This window comes from Muntiacus reevesi, chromosome 6 (genome assembly GCF_963930625.1).
Source record: "Muntiacus reevesi chromosome 6, mMunRee1.1, whole genome shotgun sequence".
In the NCBI taxonomy this organism is placed as follows: Eukaryota; Metazoa; Chordata; class Mammalia; order Artiodactyla; family Cervidae; genus Muntiacus; species Muntiacus reevesi.
In genome coordinates this window covers 33,681,465-33,705,873 of record NC_089254.1, presented here as the reverse complement: position 1 = coordinate 33,705,873, position 24,409 = coordinate 33,681,465, and the positions used below count along the sequence as shown (strand labels likewise).

The window sequence follows — 24,409 nt, the reverse complement described above, 5'->3', positions numbered from 1 at the left end:
CAATTCATCTCCTCTAAGCCATCCCTTACCTTTACATAATTACTGGAAACAATTTTTAACTAACTTCATAATCCCTGGACCCAAAGACTCCAAGAAAACACTGGGCAATAGTATACTTTTATTTTAAATCAGCTATACCTAGGAGATGGACAAGTGTTTACTAAGGAGGTTGGAAAACTATGAAATCACTGAGATTCAGAGAAAAGGTCCATTTTCTCTTGCCTGAGCGGCCACAGGTCCCTCACCTGTCAGGTCACTGTTGTCATTAGGGTTGTTAGGAGGAGAATATTAAAAAATAAAAAAGACAAAAACCAACTGGTAGGATGATTTTTTTAATTAAATAAATATTTTTAACAGCAGATGATAACTTAGCTGATAGGATTATGATTGTTATGTGGATGAAAATAAAGAATATAACACTTAAAAATTGCTTATCACATACTCTGATTTTGATCTATACAAAATAATCAGTTTCTCAGTGGCTATTCTGATTTCCGGGGAAATAGCTATTTCTGCATAGCTGTGGTACAGAGGTTCTAGTACCTAGTTCTTTTTTGTCCAGCTGGCCTGACAATCTTATGTCTCAAGAATTTGAGGATCCCAGTGAATAAAATCTGCACATTCTACTACAGAAAAAAAGTTAGTTCTATAAAGAACTAACTTACTGAGTTTTCTGCTCTCTGCCTCCATACAAACAAAGCAGTTGCTTAAGACTAAATGAGAGGACAGTATCAGCCAGTCCCTCAGTTAGCCATAGAAGAGAAGGATGTTTATCATATAGGAAGAGTCAGAATTCTCTAATAGCAGCAGGACAACCACATATGGTTACACGTTTGTGCTGCAAAAAAAGAAAGCCCTATTTTACCATATGCAAATCATATTGTAGAATCCTTAATATCCTGCATATTTTCATACATTTAATATATATCATATAAGTATTATATGTAGACTCCTATATTCATTGAGACAATTTATCTGGCAGACAATCTTAACAAAATCATATCATATGTTTTTCACCCTTCCATCAAGGTATCTGATGAAGAGAATTTATTTTTTATTGACACAAAAGCACTGTAGAAAACTAGCTTCATGTACTTTTATATACTGTTAGACAATTGCAAATGAAAACTTAATTCAGAGAGAAAATTCGCCCTACTACTGGTTTTGAACAAATGGCTCAGTAACATGAGATAAGCAAAGGCAAGAAAGAGTAAAAATGTAGGAGATCATCAGATAAATTCTAATGATGGCTTCACTGGTAGGGTAAGAGATCCTAATATTCTCCAGCCTTCATCTTGCTCACTCATGTTCAGTGAAGGGACTTCTACTTATTAGTCTTTTCCCCACAAGGAGGTTTATTCAAGGTTAAAATCTATACAAGAAACAGTACACAGGTTGGGGAAGAGTGTAGCGGGATATGCCTGGAGTGAGGTGGGATTGCCTCACTGCTAGTAGTTACATCATTTTTCAAAAGTTGTTTTACCAGAGCCATAGAATTTAGAGAAAAATGGTTATGGAGTGAATATTTATGTCCTCCCCATATTCATAGGTTGAAACCCTAACGCCCCCAGGGTGATGGTGGTCAGAGGTCAGGTTTTTAGGAAGTAAGTAGCTAGAAGACTTTTGGGAGTCCCTTGGAAAGTAGAGAGATCAAACTAGTCAATCTTAAAAAGGAAATCAACCAGAATACTCTTTGGAATGACTGATGCTGAATCTCCAATACTTTGGCCACCTGATGTGAACAGCTGATTCATTGGATAAAAACCCTAATGCTAGGAAAGATTGGAGGCAGAAGGAGAAGAGGGAGACGGAGGATGAGATGGTTGGATGGTACCACCAATATAATGAACATGAACTTGGGAAAACTCCAGGAGATGGTGAGGGACAGGCAAGCCTTGTGTGCTGCAGTCCATGGGGGTCGCAAAGAGTCAGACATAACTTGGCAACTGAACAATAGCAACAGCCTTAGAAGAGGTCAGGAGGCTGGAATCCTCCTGACAGGATTCATGCCTTTATAAGAAGAGACCAGGGTAATAATAAATAAAAAATAAAAATAAACACAAGAAGAGACCAGGGCACTTGCTCTCACTTTCTCTGCCCTGTACAGATACCACCAGAAGACGGCCACCTATGAGCCAAGAAGAGAATTTTCCCTAGAAACTAAGTCGGCCTGCACTTTGATCATGGACTTCCCAGGCTCCAGAATTGTCAGAAATAAATGGCTGTTGTTAAAGCAGCCTAGTTTATGGTATTTTGTTATGGTAGCTCAAGCCGACTAACACAGTAATTTTACAAGACTTTGAAATAAATATTTGTATAAAGAAATAAAACAACTGCCTTTCCAGATTATAAATTATAAAGTCCAAAAGATTAGAGACTGTGAGACACAGCACTGTTTAAAAAGACAAATAAGGCCCAGAGTGAAACATCACACACAAAGGAGATATAATTTGAGTGATGATAAAGAAAAAGCTCTGAATCACACCTAAAACATTCCACATCCTTTAACTTTTCTGGGAGTACTTATTAAGATGCAGCAAGCCCTGGAAAGTAACCCATTATGCTAGTTCCTGACTTGGTGAGATATTACCAAGGATTTATTTATGAAATTCCTCCCTTCTCTCAGATTGGGCTGCCATGGAACAGAACACTGTAGAGACAGTCCTGAATTTTCCGACTCAATTTACCCAAAAGTTAATTCTGCCCAAAGTTTCCTGTCGACGAAGTTGATGGCAGACAGTTCTCTAAGAAGACTGGAGGCAATGAAAAGGCATTGGTTACCAGAAGGAAAGAAACCTGGGAAGAGATTCTAAAAGATAAAGTCTCTTATTTTAAATTTTGCCTAGGGTGGTCATTTCAGCCAAACACTAGTGCCTCAAGTGAAACAAAAGTCTTTCTCTTTTAATTTATAACATTTTTTAAGGCTCAAAGATTCTGTGTTTTCTTTTTGTGCACAAGTTTCATTAAGTTTTGCTTAAATAGCACGAGCAATAATTAACTTGATTTAATTCACTTAGCAACCTGCATAGCTATTATAAGGGTGGTGTAATTCTGTGAGGCATGAAGAAAGAAAACTCTGAGAAGCAGCTTTTTTTAATTTTCCCTGAAAGCTGACTAATTTATAGCTATTGCCACAATGGTAAGGGTTGCTGCACATGATCAAACAATTCAACTCAGTGAGTGATATACTCAACCTTGGAAGAGAACTGAATTTCTCCTTCCTTCCTATGCTTCCTACCTACTCTCTTTCCCACCTCCTCAACTCTCCACTATAAGACAGACTGAAAAAGACAGAATTAAAAACAAGTACCAACCTCTGGGCTTCCCAGGTGGCACCAGCGGTAAAGAACCCACCTGCCAATGCAGGACACTTAAGAGAAACTGGGAAGATCCCCTGGAGATGGCACAGCAACCCACTCCAGTATTCTTGCCAGGAGAATCCCATGGACAGAGGAGCCTGGAGGGCTACAGTCCGCGGGGTCGCGCAGAGTCGGGCAGGACTGAAGCGACTTAGCATGCACACAGAATAGTGACGGCTCAGTGGTAAAGGAATCCGCCTGCTAATGCAGGAGTCCCAGGTTGGGTAAATGGGTTGGGAAGACCCGATGGAGAAGGACACGGCAACTCACTTCAGTATTCTTGCCTGGGAAATCCCATGAACAGAGAATCCCATGGGAGGCTGCAGTCCATAGCGTTGCACAGAGTTGGACACGACTGAAGCGACTTGGTATGCGCACACGGACACCGACTTGCTGATTTTTTTCAAGTAATATTACTCGTTTCAATATCTACCTTTATACATATTTCTTTCTGTTGCTGTTCAGTCACTGAGTCCTATCTAACTCCTTGTGACCTCATGGACTGTAGCCTGCCAGGCTCCTTATACTATGAGAGTGCCAGGGCAAGAACACTGGAGTGGGCTGCCATTTCCTTCTCCAGGGGATCTTCCCGACCCGGGGACTGAGCCCATGTCTCCTGCACTGGCAGGTGGATTCCTGACTGAGCCAGCAGGAAGCCCCAAACACATCCCTACACACATATATAAGTGGATATATAGCTAAACAAATAAAACAAATATAAAACTCAATACTTAGGAAAAGACAAATACCTATTAGTTTATGTATTAACATCTAGAACTTGTTTCCCCCTAATATTGGAAAAATATTAGCAAAACAGAAGTACTTGTACGTGTCTAATCTTACATGTAGTTCAATTAAATCCAATACAGCTTTATGTGTGTTTCTGATAACTGACTTATAATCATTAATTTAATTTATTTAGGTAATACATGAAAAGACACTTATGATTAAGAATCTGGTCAGTTTTTGTGCTTAGTATATTTTGCAGAATACTGTGATCTTCAATTTTTTTGATCCTGTGCCACATGCCTATCATTGTGGTACATCTTAGGTTTGTCAGGTAGACCTCTGTTAAAAGTCTGTAAAGATATCTGTTTAGGTCTTATAATATTGAAAACATGTTAATAAGTTGTCAACACTTCAGAATAAGTATATGAAAATCCAAATATCACATTTCTCACAAAAATGAAATATCAAACAGGTTTCTACCACTTATGGTAGAAGGGGAAAAAAAAATTAAAGGAAAAAAATTGAGAGATGTGCCTATAAAAGTCTAAACACCAAATAGGAAAACTAGGAAAGGATATTTTTTACATAAGTGGGACACAAAGTAATCATATATGAATATAAATCTTAATTTTACAAATACATAGGATATTTAGTGTTTATAGTAATGAACGAATTTCAAGCTAAAAACAAAAATAATTTTGTTGGAAAAAATTAAATATATTTATTTCATTCATTAACATATTAATATTAAGCATTAAGTATATGTTGTATACAGCATTAGCAAGGGTATGGGGAAATATACCCTCTTAAGAGCATGTACTGCTAGTTGAAGTATAAGAAGCTTAAACTTTCTGGAGGGCCATTTTACAATGCATAAAGTATTTTATATCCTTTGACCAGTAATTATACCCAATAACCAAAGGTGCTCACAATATTTATATATAAGGTTTTTCATGTGTGGGATCATTTATAATAGTAAAAACTGGATATAAACCAAAATTCTAACAATAGGGGATTGATGAAATAATATACAAAGGAATGCACTGCAGCTATTAAAAGTAGTGTTATAAAAAGGAATTTAATGACATGGGAAAATGCTCATGGCAGTCTGTGAAGTGAAAAAAAAATGTTTTAAGGGACTATGTATACAATGATTTCATTCTGAAAAATAGTAAATAGATAAGATAGAAGAATAAACATCAAAATGTCACCAGCTATCTCTGGGTAATGTTCATGGGGAAAGAAATATTTACAGATGAATCTATATAATTTGCAAACTTTCTACAATGAACACTTTGCTTTACTTTTAGATGTTCTTTAAAATGGAAAATAAATGTAATCAGAGAACTTTAGAGACGGAAGATCCTTTAACTCTATGCAGTGTCTCTACTGACAAAGTTGTGTGCCCTGATAGTTAAGCTGATGAACAGCCCAGGCTGCCCACACCCCATCCATTCTTTTGCCAGGACTGAGCTGTTTACCCCACTGTTCTATCGCGGGACCATCTATTTCTATAGTAACTTTCTGTTGAATAACATTCTAAACAGAAACAAAACAGACCAAAGAGCTTCCTGTCACCTCTTCCTTCCCTGGATTAAAACTGGGGACTGTCCTCAAACAAGAGGACTAGTTCTCTTCGGTATCCTGTTCTTCCACCCTCTCCGCACACCAACTAGCTAACTTTCATTATGGTAAATAATTCACTATTCTTCAGTTATACAGTATCTTTGTGTAAAGGGATAGTCTTTCTAAACACTTGTTAATTCTCAATACACTCTTGGGAAGTAGGTAAAAATTACTAGAGATGGGAGAGAGAGGGTAACGCCAAAGGTGGTAAGAAATGATAATAAAGCCACACACTAGTCTCAGTTTTCTGTTGACCAAAATCTATGTAATGATGTAAGATGAGGATCTGTGTTATGGTGACAGTGAAGAGAGAAATGGTTTGAGGGATTCAGTTTGTAGACCTTACACATAAAACTCAAATCTTGATGTGTAGATTATAGTATTTCATAAGAGCACAGATTGTGAGGCAAGCCTTCTGGATTTAATTCCTGGCTTTGCTATTTACTGAATATGCAATATTGGGCAAGGTAGTTAATTGTTCTGGTTTCAGTCTTCTCATTTGGAAAATGAGGAATAATAATAAAATCTAACATATTGCTTTAAGGATTAATCAAGATTATAAGTATAAAGCATTGAAAGCTGTTCCTAGAACATGATAAGTACTATAAATATGTTACCTATTCTTAGTAACTCTAAAATATTATTTTAAAGGGACAAATTAAAAAAGGAGACAGACACTTTTATTACTCCTACATACTTCAACAGCAAACTTTACAGACTTCAGTAAAAAGAAAAAAGTTCCCCAAAACTCTAATCCTAGGTTAATAGTAGGTATTAGAGGTGACTATCAGCTCTCAAATACAATTGAATTGGAAGAATAGATTCCATATACTGGTTCTTATGTGCTGTCTAGGACACTACCTTCAAAACAGTTTATCACTCTTTGCTTTAACTTAATAAAAGGGGCAACTGAGTTACTATATAACTGGAATTAGTGAACATACTGAAATGAGAACACTGACACAATTAAAACCTTCACTGACTGTCTGACCTTGAGAGCTTATCCCTCATCTATTCCATGGGAAAACTGACACTATTTCATTGCAGTACATTTAAAACAGCCTTTTCCTCCTTGCCTCTTCATCAGACACTCAATACTAGTGATATACAAAACATTAAAATGTTCACACTGTTTAGGATATACTTCTATTGTTATGCAACAAAATAATTTTGAAAAATCATAACCAAAGCATCTATTTTCCCCATGAGTTCAAAAAAGTACTGCTGCTTTTTCAGACCTGGGCACCTACTCCCAGGGTACCTGACACTGAACAGGGTGAAGAGATTAGAGACATGAAAGGAAGAATATATTCTAAATTAGTCTAATCTCTTTCATTTCTAGTAAAATAAATATAAAAACGTTCTCCTGTTGCATCTGAAACAAACACTCCCTGATATATTTCTGCTAACATTAGGTGCCCGAAAATATCACATTTAACACTGATTGAATACAAAATCAGGCATAAGCAAAAGTTTCTTTCTTTAGTTTTGATTATTTTGTTTTGCAGGACAATCGTCCTTCAGTATCCTTAGGGAATTGGCTCCAAAACCCTGACAGATATCAAAATCTGAAGATGCTGAAGTCCTTTATATAAAAAGGCAGAAAAACCTCTACATGTCTTCCCATATACTTTATCTCTGGATTACTTATAATACTTAATACTATGTAAATGATACATAAACAATTATAATATAAACAGTTGTAAATACAATGTAAACACTATATAAAGGTTCCCAGAGGCAGTACATTCAAGTTTGTTTTTTGAGACTGTCTGGAATTTCTTTTTTGAAATATTTTTGATCTATAATTGGATATATAGGTCAATATAACTCAAGAATATAGCTATACATATTTAGGCTCTTAATAAATATTTGTTGAGTAAATGAATGAACAAATGAGTGAATAAGTCAGTTGTTATGAGGCTTCCCTGCTGGCTCAGATGGTAAAGAATCTGCCTTTAGTGTAGGAGACCTGGGTTCAGTCCCTGGGTCAGAAAGATCCCCTGGAGAAGGAAATGGCAATCCACTCCAGTATTCTTGCCTGGGAAATTTCACAGACAGAGGAGCCTGGTGGGCTACAGTCCATGGGGTCGCAAAGAGTTGGACACAACTGAGAGACTTTCACTTTCATTTTTCACTTTGGATTGGTAGGCTTCTAAGCTTCCCCTTAAATTTATTAAGCAACATATCATGTTGCTTTACCTTTATCACAATATTAAAGTGAGAATTTTTTAATCCAGTTATGCTTTCACACAACACACACTATTTGCTGTTATTAAAGATAAGGGCACTGCTCAGCTTAACATTCTTGGGTTATAGTGGTTGGACCTGAGTTTTAGTAAACTCCGGGAGTTGGTGATGGACAGGGAGGCCTGGCGTTCTGCGATTCATGGGGTCGCAAAGAGTTGGACATGACTGAGCGACTGAACTGACTGAACTGAACTGATAGTGGTTAGGGGAAACATTCCAGGATGATGCAAAGGAAGCCTCATGATATCCATGCTTTTGCCCAAAGTTGGAACTTTGTCATCTTGAGTTATATTCAGGGGGTGACTTATTTTTCCAAAGAGCAATTCTCCCTATCATTACAGTGCAAGAAGTCAGGGCAGAATACAGAGCATCTGACCTGAATCAGAACTTTCAGATTAGAAGAGGTAGTCAAAGCCTAAGCATCACAGGAGATTAAACAGGCAACACAATTGGACAGAGCAAGCAGGACAACCGATCTTTCTTATTATCTCTATAATGCCTACTTTTGAAAGAATTCTTGTAGTTATAAATTTAGCTTCACCCAAAAGTTAATATCAAGTGTGTGTTTGTAATGCTACGACAACTGATGATTTTGTGTGCATTCAAAAAATACATAGATTAGATAAAAATACAAAATTCTAGAAATATAGTATTTCCTGATAGTTTATTTTTAAATATTTTAAATGTATTTTTGGTATTTTTTTGTGTAGAAAATACAATCAGAATTAACACTTTAGAAAGTGTAGTATTTCTAAATTTCTGAGAATAATGTCATTCATTTTGGCAAAGTAGAAATATTTTATACCATATTAATCTTTACACAGACTATTAGTGTGGTTGTAAAAATAATACACTAAATGCCATTCATTCAATAAAATTTAATATAAATATTTGCTATCAGTACCAGTTTAACAAAGATATTTTTTAAAGTCTCATACTTACATTGGCATCTTTCCCGGCTAATTTACACAATTCCACCCGTTCCTTTGCAGCAGGCCAATAAATCTGTAAAACATTTCAAGGTGTGTTAGAATCTGAATATTTAAAAGACCCTACAATTCTAATTAGGAAAGGGTGTGAAATTGAAGAGTGGGTATCAAGCCAAAAGCATGTTGTTAGCTATGATTTAAGAATTTTGAGATTTAAATATTTTCTAAAATCATTCTAAAAAGATATTAGAAAAAACTGGCAGAAACATCCATTTCTATCTGTCAATATTATAATTTCTTTTGAAATGTATTTAATCATAGATAAATCATGTGGTATAATTTCTTATTGTGACTTCAACAGAACTTCAGGTTAGCATTTGCTTTAGGTAAGAGATTCTTTTTATCCTGTTTTTTCTGTGCTTGCTCAGAGCAGTAGTGCACTATAAATGTTCAATGAGGTGTGAGAAACAGCTCTCTGTCACAAGCATAAGTTATCACTTCAATTCAAAGACCAGTGTGAAATTGTTCATAATATTTAACACATATAGAGCTGAGACACATCTTTCATTTAGTTAAACATTAAAATAGGACGATAAGCATTATCTTATTTAAATCTTTCAGTGACCTTTAAAATAGCTATACTTACTCTCACCATTTTGGAGTCAGAAAATTTCTTCATATAGTCATTAAACAACAAGTCAAGGGCCAGCAGACTGGTTTGCAACAGAGCCAAAGCATGACCCAAAGTCTATGCCTTGAACTGGGAGGGGTGGGGGGCAGTCTCAAACACTACATAATAAATATTATTTGGGCAAATGTATACAGACAAAGGCAGGAGGCTCCTTGATTGATCACTTTTAATCAGCTTGAACAGTCCTGAATTTACCACAAATAATTTGTCTTGTTTTTAATGAACTTTAGAAGTTCTTCCAGGAAGTTTTTCAAAACAAAGCCTAAAACTGTTGTAATATTCCATTAGCTTACAGAAAGAATTGTTCTTTGTTAAGCTGTAGGCAAGAAGAAACAAGAAAGTCAAGCTCTGAGCAGCTTATATGTTTCAAGAGTTCCTGACAAACTTTTATTATGTTTCTCACCAATGTTAGCAGAAAATATTTTAATAGGTGAGGAAAAGGGAAAATATCCTGAGGGAATACACTGAGAGAGACTTGTTAAACCTGGAATTGAACAAATGATTTAGAAGTCACAATGTTTATATGATATTATATTCACAGTCAAATATTAGGTTTTATGTTTCTGAACAAAGAGAACATAGAATAGCACTTACATTCTTTGAATAGATGTATATCATGTAATTACTGTGATTTTTAAATGAAGCAAGGTTGTTCATTTAGAGCATTTTAAAAAAAATTTTTGGTCATATCGCATGGCATGTGGGATCTTAGTTCCCTGACAATGGATTGAACCCAAGCCCTCTGCAGACTGGAAGGCCAGTCTTAACCACTGGACCACCAGGGAAGTCCTAGAGCATATTTTAACAACTACAAATCTAACCAAAGAGAGTACACAGATATGGTTGTTGATCCAGCAGCAGGCTCAGGTGACCAGCTAACATGGATGTGGCTCACAATAAAGACATAAAGATGCTATTTGTCCAGAAATGGTCTAAAACACATTCACGTGACTTTGAACAATTGTTCAGTCACCCAGTTGTGGCCAACCCTTTGCCACCCCGTGGACTGCAGCATGTCAGGCCTCCCTGTCCCTCACCATCTCCCAAAGTTTGCCCAAGTTCATGTCCATTGCATCCATGATGCCATCCAGCCATCTCATCCTCTGACACCCTCTTCCCCTTCTGCCTCAATCTTTCCCAGCATCAGGAACTTTTCCAATGAGTCAACTGTTCACATCAGATGACCAAAATGCTGGAGCTTCAGCTTCATCATCAGCCCTTCCAATGAGTATTAAAGGTTGACTTCCCTTAAGATTGACTGGTTTGATCTCCTTGCTGTCCAAGAGACTCTCAGGAGTCTACTCCAGCACTACAATTCAAAGGCATCAATTCTTTGGTGCTTTGCTTTCTTTATGGTTCAGCTCTCACAACTGTATATGACCACTGGGAAGACCATAGCCTTTATTATTCGAATCTTTGTTGATAGAGTAATGGCTCTGTTTTTCAATACACTGTCTAGGTTTGTCATAGCTTTCCTGCCAAGAAGCAATTGTTTTCTGATTTCATGGCTGCCGTCACCATCTGCAGTTATTTTAGAGCCCAAGAGGAGGAAATCTGTCACTACTTCTACTTTTCCCCCTTCTATTTGCCATGAAGCAATGGTGCCAGAAACCATGATCTTAGTTTTTTTAATATTTAGTTTTAAGCCGTTTTTTTTTTTTCACTCTCCTACTTCACCCTCATCAAGAAGCTCTTTAGTTCCTCTTCGTTTTCTGCCATTAGAGTGGTATTATCTGCATATCTGAGGTTTTGAACAACAGCCAGCAATAAAATATGAACGGACTACAGCAATGAAAAGCAGTATGAATGGACCTCAGTAATTCATTATTAGTGAGAAAAGTATATTCCTCAAAATGACCAACAGCATAGTCACCTTAGAATAATGTTAAAAACAACCAAAATAAAAGGTACTTTTTAGGTATGTATGTACGTATAATAAATACATAAAAAGAAAAGCAAAAAAGTGATGAATACAGGATTCAGAAAGATGGTTAACCAAGACTAGTAAAAAGAAAAAGATTAAATTACCAGTAAAAAAAAAAAGTTATTAACAGATTTTAGCTTTTGTTCTGGATGTTGTGTTTTCAGATGTTTATTACTTAGTTGTTTTTAATTATGTAAATTAGTAAATGAATCAAAATGGGCCGGGCATAATCCAGATGACAGGCAACAGTCTGTCATCAACCTGAAATTAAGAAGTCCTAAATCAACTAATATATGAAGAGCAAAAATGAAGCACTGTAGCTATCAGGAAGTTTGAGAATTTCTTCCAGTTGTTTTATCTTATTGTTTGTTTTTACTTTTAGTCACTGGAAGCAACAACGCTGAACTGACTGTACTTCTTGCCCCTTTAAAAATAACACCTTGAATTTATGGAATCTTTGCTTCATACATGAACTTATGAGCTCAAGATATCATCTTTTATCTTGCTGTTTATTTATTATTTTTATTGTGATAAAATATGCATAACATCAAAGGTATCACCTTGCTTATTTTAAGCATATAGCTCAGTATTGCTACATATATTCACTTTGTGTAATCACAAGAATTCTTTCATCTTGCAATACTGCAAAGCTATATTTGCTGATTCTTTTGTGTAACAGTGATTTTACCAAGGATAACTTTGTATCATTGGAATAAAAATAAATGGTACAGGGAATGCATATCCACAATGTGTCAACTTGTTTAATCACTAGTTCATTTTGTTTGGTCTCTAATCTAGATTAATATTTCTTCGAATCCTTTCAGTATGTCAGATCTTGCTCTTTTCTGTTTTATATGATGGTCAGATTTAATCATATTTCAGAGATAAATTTAGAATAAATATTGTAGATTTGTTCAGACCTGAATAGCTTACTGGTATTAGTACTATACAAAAAAAAAAAAAAAAAAAAAAATACAAAGGAAATACAGGACTTTTTTCATATTAAGTGTGACCTAAAAAAAAAGAAAAAGAACATCAATGGGTTCTTTCTTTTACCTTAAACCAATGTACTGGGTGCTTGAGTTGAAGTAAATTATGAGATAAATGTTGTTTCTAAAATTGATTTCTAATATATTTATAGGAGCTTCAAAAAGGGGTTATCTAAAGATTGACAAAATGTGAAAGCAATTTATTTTTTTTTTTATCATTTTTGAAGTCTAAATCAAAGTTCCAAAGTTAGCACAGATTACTTACTGCTCATTACTTATTTGTTCATTAGACACATAACTACGAAAGGGCTTCTGTATACCTGGTAAGATGTGGACTGAGGTCTATGATGTGAGTCGGGGGACAGTTCTGCAAACAGGTTAATGGCATTTCTAGCAGAGATATAAACCAGAGAGAAGGGAGCACAGAGGATGGGGTCAGGATGCTCAGGGAGCCCCAGGAGCACTGTGTGGGAAAAAAGTCCCTACCAGCCCTGACTTCTGAGCCATTGTTTTAAATTATTTGATCTTATAGTTTCAACTCTAATGTAATACTTTAGTTTAGTTTAATAGCTTCAACTCTAATTGTGTCTTAAAGACTTGACAGTAAAATAGTTATTGAAGATTCTTTTTTCTCTTTGTAAAGGGGCACACATTTTAAAAGATGTTTAAATGGTTTTGTTGTACACTTTCAGTTATTAACTTTAAGTCATACAATTTTAAACTGAATTAAAATGTCACCCTAGTAAATGAAGCAATTAATACTTAAATGACAAGCTTCCAAGAACTGAGTTTCTGATTAGTGGGTAAATGCTGTACAAAGATATTCAAGCACTGAAAATTTGTTGGACTTCAAAAACCAGTATTAATAAATCTTCTAATGTCTGTTTACAAAGCAGAATTTTTCCCCAAAATGTTATCTCACTTTTCATAATTCACCTTCAATCCCATAAAGTCTAAAACTTGTTAAAAACAGAAATTATCCCTAGGTCATTATTGTTATTCCAAAGGAATTCTAAGATAGTACCATAAAGACAGTTTTACTTCTTAAGGAAACATTCAAGTCATAAAAATAAAGTTGTTGAGATTATATTGGCTTATTTTGACATACTGCTGTCAAGAATTTAGGAATCACAAATAGAATTATCTTAAGAATAACAATCTAGGAGATATCTGATTATCTTCCAGACTCTAAACATTTACTTAAAAGGAAAAAAAGGTCATTGAAGTTGTGCCAACATTTAAAAGCAATCATTTTAATTATCATTTATGGTGAAATTTTCTTTTACTTGCTACCTAGTCATTAGAATAAGGTTTTGTTTGTTTGTTTGTTTGTTTTTTAAATACTCCCTTTGATCCCTTGTTGATAAACAGTGTGCTGTGCTGGGCTCAGTCACTCAGTCACGTCCAACTCTTTGCAACCCCATGGGCTGTATAGTCCGCCAGGCTCCTCTGTCCATGGGGCTTCTCCAGGCAAGAACACTGGAGAGGGTTGCCGTGCCCTCCTCCAGGATAAAGCAGCAAAATTTCATGCAATTCAATATAAAAATAAAGCCAAAGAAACAAAATTTCCATACATGCTTACATAGAGTTGGCAGAAATGTGTTCAATAACGTATTTGTTTTTCAATTATCTTTTGAAGTAACATATATAATGTGACAAATTTAATATGTTTGTGCGTGTATGTGTGTATGTAGAGAGATATAGAGGGGACAAAACTGTAAGAAATAAATGAGCTGCAGACAGAAAGACTCATAGACACAGAGGGAGAGACAGATTTTTTAATTCTGATTGGAGATAGAGTATTTCACAAATAGTTTCAAGTATCAGTATGGTTTACACAAAAGCCCAGGAAGTACCTGAGTTCTTGAGATTATTTCAGTAGCCCAGGTTTGAGACTGCCTCATGCTCAGACAAAAATCATACCTCGTACTTGAAGATACAAAGTCCATAATATCTATAAAAGGCTCTCTGGATCATTAGGTAATGGGAAGGTTTTCAGGCAGTGATTATTAGTACTCTCACCGCCTTCACTGAATTTATCAGCAGTAAAGTGACACACACATTCTCGTGCACTTTGGTGCCTTGCACATGCAGCAGTCATACCATATTAAGGGCGGCATGTGCAAGGCAAACAAAACACATACCCTTATTTCCAAAAGTTGATGCAGTTGTCATTACTACTTTAGAAAATTACCCATAGACAGTGCTCTTTCACTTATCAAGAGGCATACCAGAAGCTGAGATGTTACTTGCATAACTGCCTTATTTCAGTTGTCCTGAAATATTCCCACATAACACTAGTTCTTAAGTAACATTGTATGATGTACCAGACATAGATCTTAAGGCTCTCATTTCGGTGGGAGTATTCTTCCAGACCTTGGAGCCTAGACATGAAAGACCTCAAATATGTACAAAGCTGATCTTTCCATCCATGCACAGGGCAGACATCAAAAATCAAACAGATCTTTTCTGTGGATCCAGATGAGACCAAGAATTTTTCTCAACATAATTACCTAGGGTGAAGCTACTAATTAAACCACTACAAAATAATTAGGGGTTGCAAATTGGTTTTAATTTGAGTGCTAATCTTAGAGATCAAGTCGATAACAGAAAACTATATGGGAAAGAAGAGAAGTAAATAACTGTATAAAATGTCTCCACTTGAAAATGATAATTTATGAGTTAATGTTTTAAAACAAGTATGTCTGATAAGTCAGTTTCCATATTCAACAATATACTGACTTACCATGTTAGTATGCTTGTCTTCAAAGTATTTCATAATTGAAATTGATCACTTCCAAAAGATTCATCTCTGTCTGTTACACTTGAAAGGATCAGATACTAACTTCTAAATAGATATATGTAGTGCTCACTTTGTCAGCACCAAATGTCAACCTATTCCAGTATTCTTGCCTGGAAAATCCTATGGACAGAGGAGCCTTGATCCATGGGGTTGCAGAGTTGGACATGACTGAACAATTTAGCACAGAGGCTATGCAGTGACTTAAGAATTTTTACTAAGGAAGGAAAATAATCGAGTTACTAGGAGATGGGGAATAGATGAATACATGGATATGTATAGCTGAGCCTGTTGTTGTTCCCCTGACACTGAAATACTAAAGTTGGAAGGATATAGAAAAGATTAGTACGCTCCCTGCACAAGGATGTCATGTAACTTAGTGAAGAGCTACATATTTCTTTAAAAAACGAGTACAAACAGGTAACTATCTGTTTCTTTCATATTTACAGAATGTAGATTACTAGTCGGAAGAGAGACAATACAACCTATGATCTATTAGTCTTATGTTGACTTTATTTGCTTTGTTTTTCAGTCACAGAGTTGTGTCCAACTCTGCAATTCCACGGACTGCAGCACTCCAGGCTTCCCTCTCTTCCTGCCCTTCACTATCTCCCACAGTTTGTTTAAACTCATGCCCATTGAGTCAGTGATGCCATCTATCTTATCCTCTGTTGCCCCCTTCTCCTCCTGCCCTCAATCTTTCCCAGCATCAGTTCTTCCAATGAATATTTAGGGTTGATTTCCTTTAGGATTGACTGGTTTGATCTCCTTGCTGTTCAAGGGAATCTCAAGAGTCTTTTCCAACACCACAGGTCAAAAGCATCAATTCTTTGGCACTCAGCCTTCTTTATGGTCCAACTCTCACATCCATACACGACTACTGGAAAAACTATAGCTTTGAGTAGACGAACCTTTGTCAGTAAAGTGTTTTCTGTACTTCTTAATATGCTGTCTAGGTTTGTCACAACTTTTCTTCCAAGGAGCAAGTGTCTTTTAATTTTGTGGCTGCAGTTACTGTACACAGTGATTTTGGAGCTCAAGAAAATAAAATCTGCCACTGTTTCTACTTTTCCCTATCTATCTATTTGCCATGAAGTGATGGGACTGGATGCCATGATATTAGTTTTTCAATGTTCAGTTTGAGGCCAGCTTTTCCACTCTCTTCTTTCACTCTCATCAAGAGGCTGTTTAACTACTCTTTGCTTTCTGCCATTAGAAGGGTATCATCTGCATATCTGAAGTTGTTGATATTTCTCCCTGCAACTTGATTGCAGTTTGTGATTCATCCAGCCTTGCATTTAGCATGTTGTAGTCTGCATACAAGTTAAACAAGCAGGATGAGAATATACATCCTTGATAAACTCCTTTCCCAATTTTGAACCAATCCATGTTCCATGTTTGGTTCTAACTGTTGCTTCTTGTCCTGTATACAGGTTTCTCAGGCAAGTAATGTGTTCTGGTAAAGTGGTCTGGTATTCCCATCTATGTAAGAATTTTCCATAGTTTGTTGTGATCCACAGGCAAAGGTTCTAGTGTAGTCAATGAAGCAGAAGTAGATGTTTTTCTGGAACTCCCTTGCTTTTTATATGATCCAACAGATGTTGGCAATTTGATCTCTGTTTCTTCTACCCTTTCTAAATCCACCTTGTACATCTGGGAAGTTCATGGTTCACGTACTGCTGAAGCCTAGCTTGGAGGATTTTGAGCATTATCTTGCTAGCATGTGAAATGAGCACACTTGTACACAATCATAAGCAAACTACATTTGCTTATCTCTTTCTAAAATCCAAAATGACTTGCTTTTTTTTTTTGAAGCCTATTTACTTCACTTTGAATACGAATAGGCAAGAGGAGCTCACAGTAAAATGCTGCAATGTCTCTAACAATTACAGTTTCATTTATAAGCTATATAACTTATTAAGAGTTATCACTTAGTAAGGTGAAATGTCAGGCACTTTATTTTTAATTATTTAATCCTAGGCAAGTTACAGAAACATTCAAATAATGATAAGCCCTTATAACAACATCCTAAGGAAATGCTAATTATATCTGCTGTTTGTTCCATCTTTGGAGAAGCAATTTAATTGACTCAAGTTAACAAGTGTTAAGGTCAGTCAAATGCCCTTTGCCCTAATTCAGAGATGTCAAAACAACTGAATGGAATACCAAGAGGAAGTTACAACTTGTTCATAAAATCTAATTAAAGACAAAATTTCAGTCTTAAAAATTCAAGTGGCCATCTCTATTAAAGAACAGGAGTCAAGTTCTTGAATGGTTGTAAAAAAGTTGGGAAAATGCCATTCTAAATGCTGTATGATACAAGGATATGAACAATCGAGGGAGCAGTGACTGCTCCAGAGTCTGGGTTCCCAGGATATAAGAGAGGTAGGCGACCTAAGCTGAAAGAACAAAGTACTGGAAACAAAGACAGGAGGGCCAGAGGTGAAGCTTGTAGAACTCAAACTGGCTAGGATAGAAACTGTAGCAGAAGGGGAAGTTTAAATTCTTAACTTTGGGGTCTAATCTGGGCACACAGCTTTCCTCATGAAGTAAGTCTTGGGTAAGAACTGTCTTTCCCTTTCCTGTTTTAGGACTCAGCTCAAAGCCTCTCTTACCAATACATTTAGTTTTCTTCTACTGCCTACTTCTGAATTCCAATACACTCATGTTTATCCCACCCATCTGCCCCTTTCTTTCTGCAAGCAGATTAAGCTTGGGACCTTTGCCTGGCATAAAGAGCAATTAACTGCAGTGGACTCGCAAGACAGGGGTTCAAGTCTCTACTGTACCACTTGTTAGCAGCTAATGCTGTGCTTTCAACTGTTTTCTTAGCATTATCTGCAGAATTAGCTTTTGTATTATACAAATTAAAAGGAAATTTAAGAAATCCACAGATAGGCTGGTAATTTTGAATTTGTGGTGCAATTACAACTGTGGATAGACTCCAAAATTTTATAAGGAATACAAGTCACAGACTCCATTATCTTCTTCAACAAGTATATGACTCATTAAAGTTAAGTAACCACTGATACCGAGTGACCACGGACATCACTTTTCCTTTCTACCCTCTTTAGCACCTGGCACAGCTTCGCATATAGAATAAGTACTTGAAAATTATTGAAACGTGATCTACACAGTTTCCTGTAAAGTTGGAGACAGAGAAAGAGTTCTTGTCAGAGTTCTGGCAGAGGTCTGAGCTGTCTGACAACATCCTGACAGTCCATTACAGTGACCAGATGGGACCTGCACATCAGCACCCGGGCGGGGGAGCCAGCCCATCCATGAAGGAGGCGATTGTTCCACCTCTGATGACTAGACAGCATGTGTTCTGCAGGCAACAGGAGCAGATTAATCACCATGAAACTAAGCAGGGTGCCTTATACCAAAACTTAATTTATTGGGATGTCCACATGGTTTCCAAGGGTTTATATTTTCTTTATTTCAAGTATTAACTAAGAAAAGAGTGGCAATTTTCTTTCATCAATAACTTGATTTTAAATGAGAAGTTATTTATTCTGAGTCTTTCCCCCTAAATAATAGACTTCCAGGGTCACACATTAGATGAGAATGTCTTATTCAGCCATGAAATGAGTTAATGAAAGAGAGTCAGAAGGTCACTCTGATTTATAAAAGCATTTCTGCTTATACTCAATATAAAGCAAGCAAGTACAGGATTCCCATGTATGAGAAACCCTCTTGTTTTAGGCTTCCCTAAGGAAAGGGAAATAAATTCCTTTCATGCTATACAAAAAAAGGGTGTTTAAATATTCCACTGAAAACTACTGTAGTAAAAAATTATAAACTAATTATTACTTTTCTAATCAAAGTGCTTAAAAACAGGAGCATAGTTTGATAAATTTCAAGTAATCTAACTAATTTTCATAATTACATACCTCATTTTCATGTTACATAAGGAAAAAATAATACAAAATTACATTATGGTTGTTAGGAAGAAGAAAAAACTGCCACATTTATAAACATGGAATGACTATGAACAATAAACTAAAAAAGAAAGTCAAGCTTCTTAGAGTGTCTGAGTTCTAGCTTGTAAGGGTTTTATCTTTATCCAATGTTTTCTTTTAAATAGTTTTGATTATTTTTTGGTTAAATAACTGAAAGAATCTAAAGTTCATAACTGTGGGGATCTAACTTTAGCAAGGTGAAATGAAACTGTCTCAAGTTATTCCATAAAAATATGAAGTCCTCTTAGGTAGGCTATAAAATTTATATTGCTTTGATATATTGCTTTCTCATTTTAAAACCCATAGGAAAAATTCCTTCTGTTCTGCCAGAAATTTATTTGGTGCTTTTTACATTAAAAACAAACATCGACTACCTTGAACATAAAAAAGTTTTAAGTATTAAACAGCTTCTGCCTTCAACTCTGTAAATTTGGCTAATAGGTTTCTCTTGGGGCCTGGTTAACAATCTTCACTTTTGATTAGATAACATAGCAATTCTTTGAACATTTTATGTACAGCATTTAATTCTGACACATGTCTGTTTAAAAATAAAATCTTTTTAATTAATTAAATAACAAGGGAAAAAGATAAGTACTGACTCAAAGTGAAATTAAACTATTTGAAGATTAATGTTTAGATTATTTAAAAATGAATCATTGCATGTCCTACACTCTCATTTATTAGCTTCTCAGTTATGACTTAGCTTTGCTAGAACCCAACAGAAATAGAAATACCATTGAAAAACATGGGAAACAAGATGCAAAACAGCAAATGTTTTGAATAAGGCTATTATTAGCCAAAGTGTAAATTGTGATTAGGATATTGACATTCTCCATTGTTCCTATAATTCTAGAGTGTATACATCAGGGATGATATACAATGAGCTTGCCTGTTTCATTTGGAGGTAAAGCAACATTCTTTTGAAAGCTCGTTTTATGACTTAGTAGAGCAAGATGTTAAAAAAGAAATTTTAGCTGATAAAAAATTGAAAATGATATGTTAGCTCAGGATGCAAAAATCTTCAAAGTAGGTGGCCAAGAATCATATAGAACATCTATGTTCAAGCTATAAAATAGTTGGATCCTGGAAATTAGAAAGCTTTTTCTTTTCCCTTGAGAAGGATATTTTCTCCAAGATAGTTGTATCATGTGTCTTACAAGCCCCAGGGTGAGGAGTAGATGCCAGGGAATCAGCTTTGACGGCACGTCAAGATGCACCAGGGGCTTCCCGGGTGGCACTGGTGGTACAGACTCCACCAGTCAATGCAGGAGACGTAAGAGACACAGGTTCAATTCTTGGGTCTGGAAGACCCCGTGGAGGAGGAAACAGCAAACCACTCCAGTATTCCTACCTGAAGAATCCCATGGACAGAAGAGACGGGCAGGTCACAAAGAGTCGAACATGACTGAAGATGCACTAGCTGTTAAACACGCTCCTGTGGGACATTGCGGATGAATGTGTAAAGAATGAGAGAGAGACTGACAGGTTGCAGCAAAAGCAGAGGCCAGGCTCAGGGGCCGTACTGATTATCAACCTGAAATTCCAGAGTGTGTCCAGGAAAATACACATGATAGTCTCCTAGGGGACAGGTAGGAGCCATGCTCAAGCAAAAATAGGAGGGCATGAGGTCCCCTTAGATCCTATCCAAGACTATAGATTGAAAAGACTAGAAGTTAACACTTGATGGACCTGCAACCCGCTTCAGGAAAAAGAATCAGGACACACTGGTTAGAGCAGAAACACAGTCACGTGTATCCAGAGAACTGCAAGAGAAGAAACTCCAGAAAGAGGACATTCCAGCCACTCACAATGGTGCTTCTGAAAGAAAAGTCACCCTTTAACGTCTGACAAGGCCAGACAGATGAGAACCGGGGTCTCTCCGGTGATGGCAAAAGGTACTTCCCTGAACCCTTTCCTATCCCCTCCTCCTGATATGACAATAGAGGGTCAGACATTGAGTGTAACAGCTCACAAAAGAGGGGGGGTGCTGAGTAGAGCCAGGAGTGAAGACGCCTCTAAATTTCTCCCTACTTGAGAGCCTGCCTTCCCTCCTATGGCATGCCCAAACCGGGAGAATTTTAAATGAGGTTGAAGGCTCTGTTATATGAGAATGGACCTTTTAACTGCTGGATAACAACTGTGTACTACCCAAGAGTGACCGGGAAAGCGACGGGGTCTGCTGAAGTCAGACAGGTCCAGGGAGAAAACCGAGTCCCACAGAATAGATTGAAATGAACTGTGGGAGGTAAAATAAAGTTGTTTATTATTACGCTCCAAAAATTGACATAATGGTTGCTGTTAGGTTAGCAGGTGAAATAAATAATAACTGTAGTTTCAGAATAACTTCATTCTCATTGGTCTATTCATTGGCCTCTATAGCCTACTTGAAAAAAAAAGAGAAAACAAAAGAAAACCAAGAAAAAAAAATGCTTCATTAATAGATACAAAGGCAGTACTTAGTTTAATAAATCATTCCTTTTGTGACCTTTTTGCTACATCCTGGTCTAGGATGGTTTAGGATACTCTACCCAAGCATGGTTTGAACTTCTTCCAAAATGAGTTACATTTTCAGATAGAAGGATCCCAACAATTCATTAAGTCAAGAAGCCAACTAAATAACATAACCAGAGTATTGGATTTTTTTTTTTTTTACTGTCAACTATGATTCCATTAAAAAGAAAGAGTGAGAAGAGAGAGTGAGAGATTTTTAGCTTGTATATATTACTGCTACAGTTTACATAGAGAGAGCTCTGGATTTTACATGAATTATTGCTAGGACTACTTAAGGCTGGCTGAGGTGGAGAATGTTCATTTGTAGTCAAAGTGACAGATGCTGTGTAGTTTAGGATAATTTGCTTAGAAGCCACAGGTCCTTAAACTATATAGTACAACTGTCAAACACTTTCATTATTATGATGTCTACACTGAACAGGTTTCTCACGCATCACTTATAAATGAGTGATAAATGGATATAAATGTCTGTCTGCTGTTGACCACCTTTTTCAAGGACTATATTAAAATTCCTCTGACTCTAGAGATGGGATAGGTTAAGGGTTCAGTTCAGTCAGTTCAGTCACTCAGTCGTGTCTGACTCTTTGCGGCCCCATGAATCACAGCACGCCAGGTCTCCCTGTCCAATACAAATTCCCGGACTTTACTCAAACTCATGCCCATCAAGTTGGTGATGCCATCCAGCCATCTCATCCCCTGTTGTCCCCTTCTCCTCCTGCCCCCAATCCCTCCAAGCATCAGGGTCTTTTCCAATGAGTCAACTCTTTGCATGAGGTGGCCAAAGTATTGGAGTTTCAGCTTCAGCATCAGTCCTTCCAGTGAACACCCAGGACTGATCTCCTTCAGGATGGACTGGTTGGATCTCCTTGCAGTCCAACAGACTCTCAAGAGTCTTCTCCAACACCACAGTTCAAAAACATCAATTTTTCGGCATTAGGGCAGGGAAATCTAGTTTAACTGAGGCCACAGGTGGCGCTAGTGGTAAAGAATCCAGCTGCCAATGCATATGTTAAGAGAGGAAGGTTTGATTCCTGGGTTGGGAAGACCCCCAGAAAGAGGGCATGGCAACCCACTCCAGTATTCTTGCCTAGAGAACCCCATGGACAGAGGAGTCTGGTGGGCTACAGTCCATAGGATCAGAGTTTGGCATGACTGAAGCAACTTAGCATGCACACATGAGAAATTTACGTGCGGAGGGAAGAAATGATTTTTTCCTACCCCATTTCTCAAACACGTTTTTCGCATCCTATGGCTGTAGTCCATAAGGTCACAAAGAGTCAGACACAACAGAAGCAACGTAGCATGCATTCATACCACGTTCTTAGCACCAATAATAGACACTCAAGTTTTCTATGAAAAAGATTTTAAAAAACTGACTTAGGTAGAAGGCCAAAAGAAAAAATTATTCAAAGTTCAGTTAAAAAAAATTATTCCAAGTTTTACTTCTACAAATACATATAATAGGTTTCAACCCCAAATCATTCAAGGCAAATTAGTTTAGATATAATTCTGTTAGGTAATATTCCCAAGGATTCTTAGGTTAAGTCTACTTACTTGATTTGTTAAAAAATATGTTATCTGTACATTAAATATTTAGTGTATAATGTGAAAATCTAGTACTACACAATAATGATATAGTCTTTAATTCTCTGAGTTAAATTGTAATGTAGTCCCTACTGACTGTAACACCTGAACAACAGCTAACAATATTGAAGGGAAAAAACTTACAGGATATCAGCAGATTTGAAAAAAAACCTGCAGCAGATTAGATTTTAAAAGCTTAGATTAAATAATCATAGAGAAGTTTTATAAAGGCAAATGAACTCTTACATAAGCAAGAGAAGTATTTGTAAAGGTTAGCAGGTTTTTCATTTCTTACCATACAGTGTGGAGAAAAATAAATTATTTCAAGGATTTTTACTTGCAGTGAATATTTTCCAAGCTATCTCCTGAAAGAAAAATAAATCCTTCCAGATAATTTCCTTGTAGAACTAGCTAATCTTTATAACTTCCTCCAAAGAGAAAATACACAGTCTTTTTTGATTATCTGAGAAAACTTTCATGTTTGCCTCAGGAAATCTGTTAATAGTAAGAAAAAGTTCCCTAAGAAAATCATTTTTTTCAGAAAACTTGCTTTCTCCTCCATGTCTGTAAAGTGACTGATTTGTGAACACTTCTTCCATCTAAAGCAGCTGACTGATGTAAACAAATCATAGTTTCCCCAACCCTCTTTCAAGTATAAGATTTAGAATTGACATGCTTAGGCCAAGGAGATGCAAGGCAGAATTCTTTAAAAGATTTTCTTGCTCCTAAGAATGAGACATAGTAAGTAATGATTTTTTATTCCTCTGTATTCCCTTGTCTGGATGTGGCCCATGAAACTGCTACAGTCACCTTTTTACAAACCTAAGGATAATGCTAACACCAGTGATGGCAGACAGAAGACACAGAAAGAACCGAATCATTCATATCATTGCTAAGTAGGTGATATTACCTTTTATATAGCCACTCAAACTCTAGACACTCTTATTCTATAATTTAATGTCTTCTTTTTTTTTCAACCAGCCCAATTAAGGTGTCTTTTAAGCTGAAAGCACACTAATTGATTAAAGAATAATATATTGGTCTCACACTCAAAA

General features: G+C 36.4%; 1 protein-coding gene and 1 non-coding gene across 3 annotated transcripts in view; one reads left to right on the top strand and one right to left on the bottom strand.

Annotated features, from left to right (window-relative positions):
• The window catches only part of SEMA3D (semaphorin 3D), a 230,602-nt gene that overhangs the window by 85,834 nt on the left and 120,359 nt on the right, over positions 1–24,409 (bottom strand). For both annotated transcript variants that reach the window (XM_065939525.1, XM_065939524.1), the window contains exon 4: positions 8,907–8,969. In XM_065939525.1, coding sequence (XP_065795597.1) covers positions 8,907–8,969 — 63 coding nt within the window. The remainder of the gene's footprint in view (positions 1–8,906; positions 8,970–24,409) is intronic.
• LOC136171265 (U6 spliceosomal RNA) lies at positions 15,592–15,696 on the top strand. The gene has a single exon (XR_010663812.1). It is a non-coding gene; the product is annotated as a U6 spliceosomal RNA (small nuclear RNA).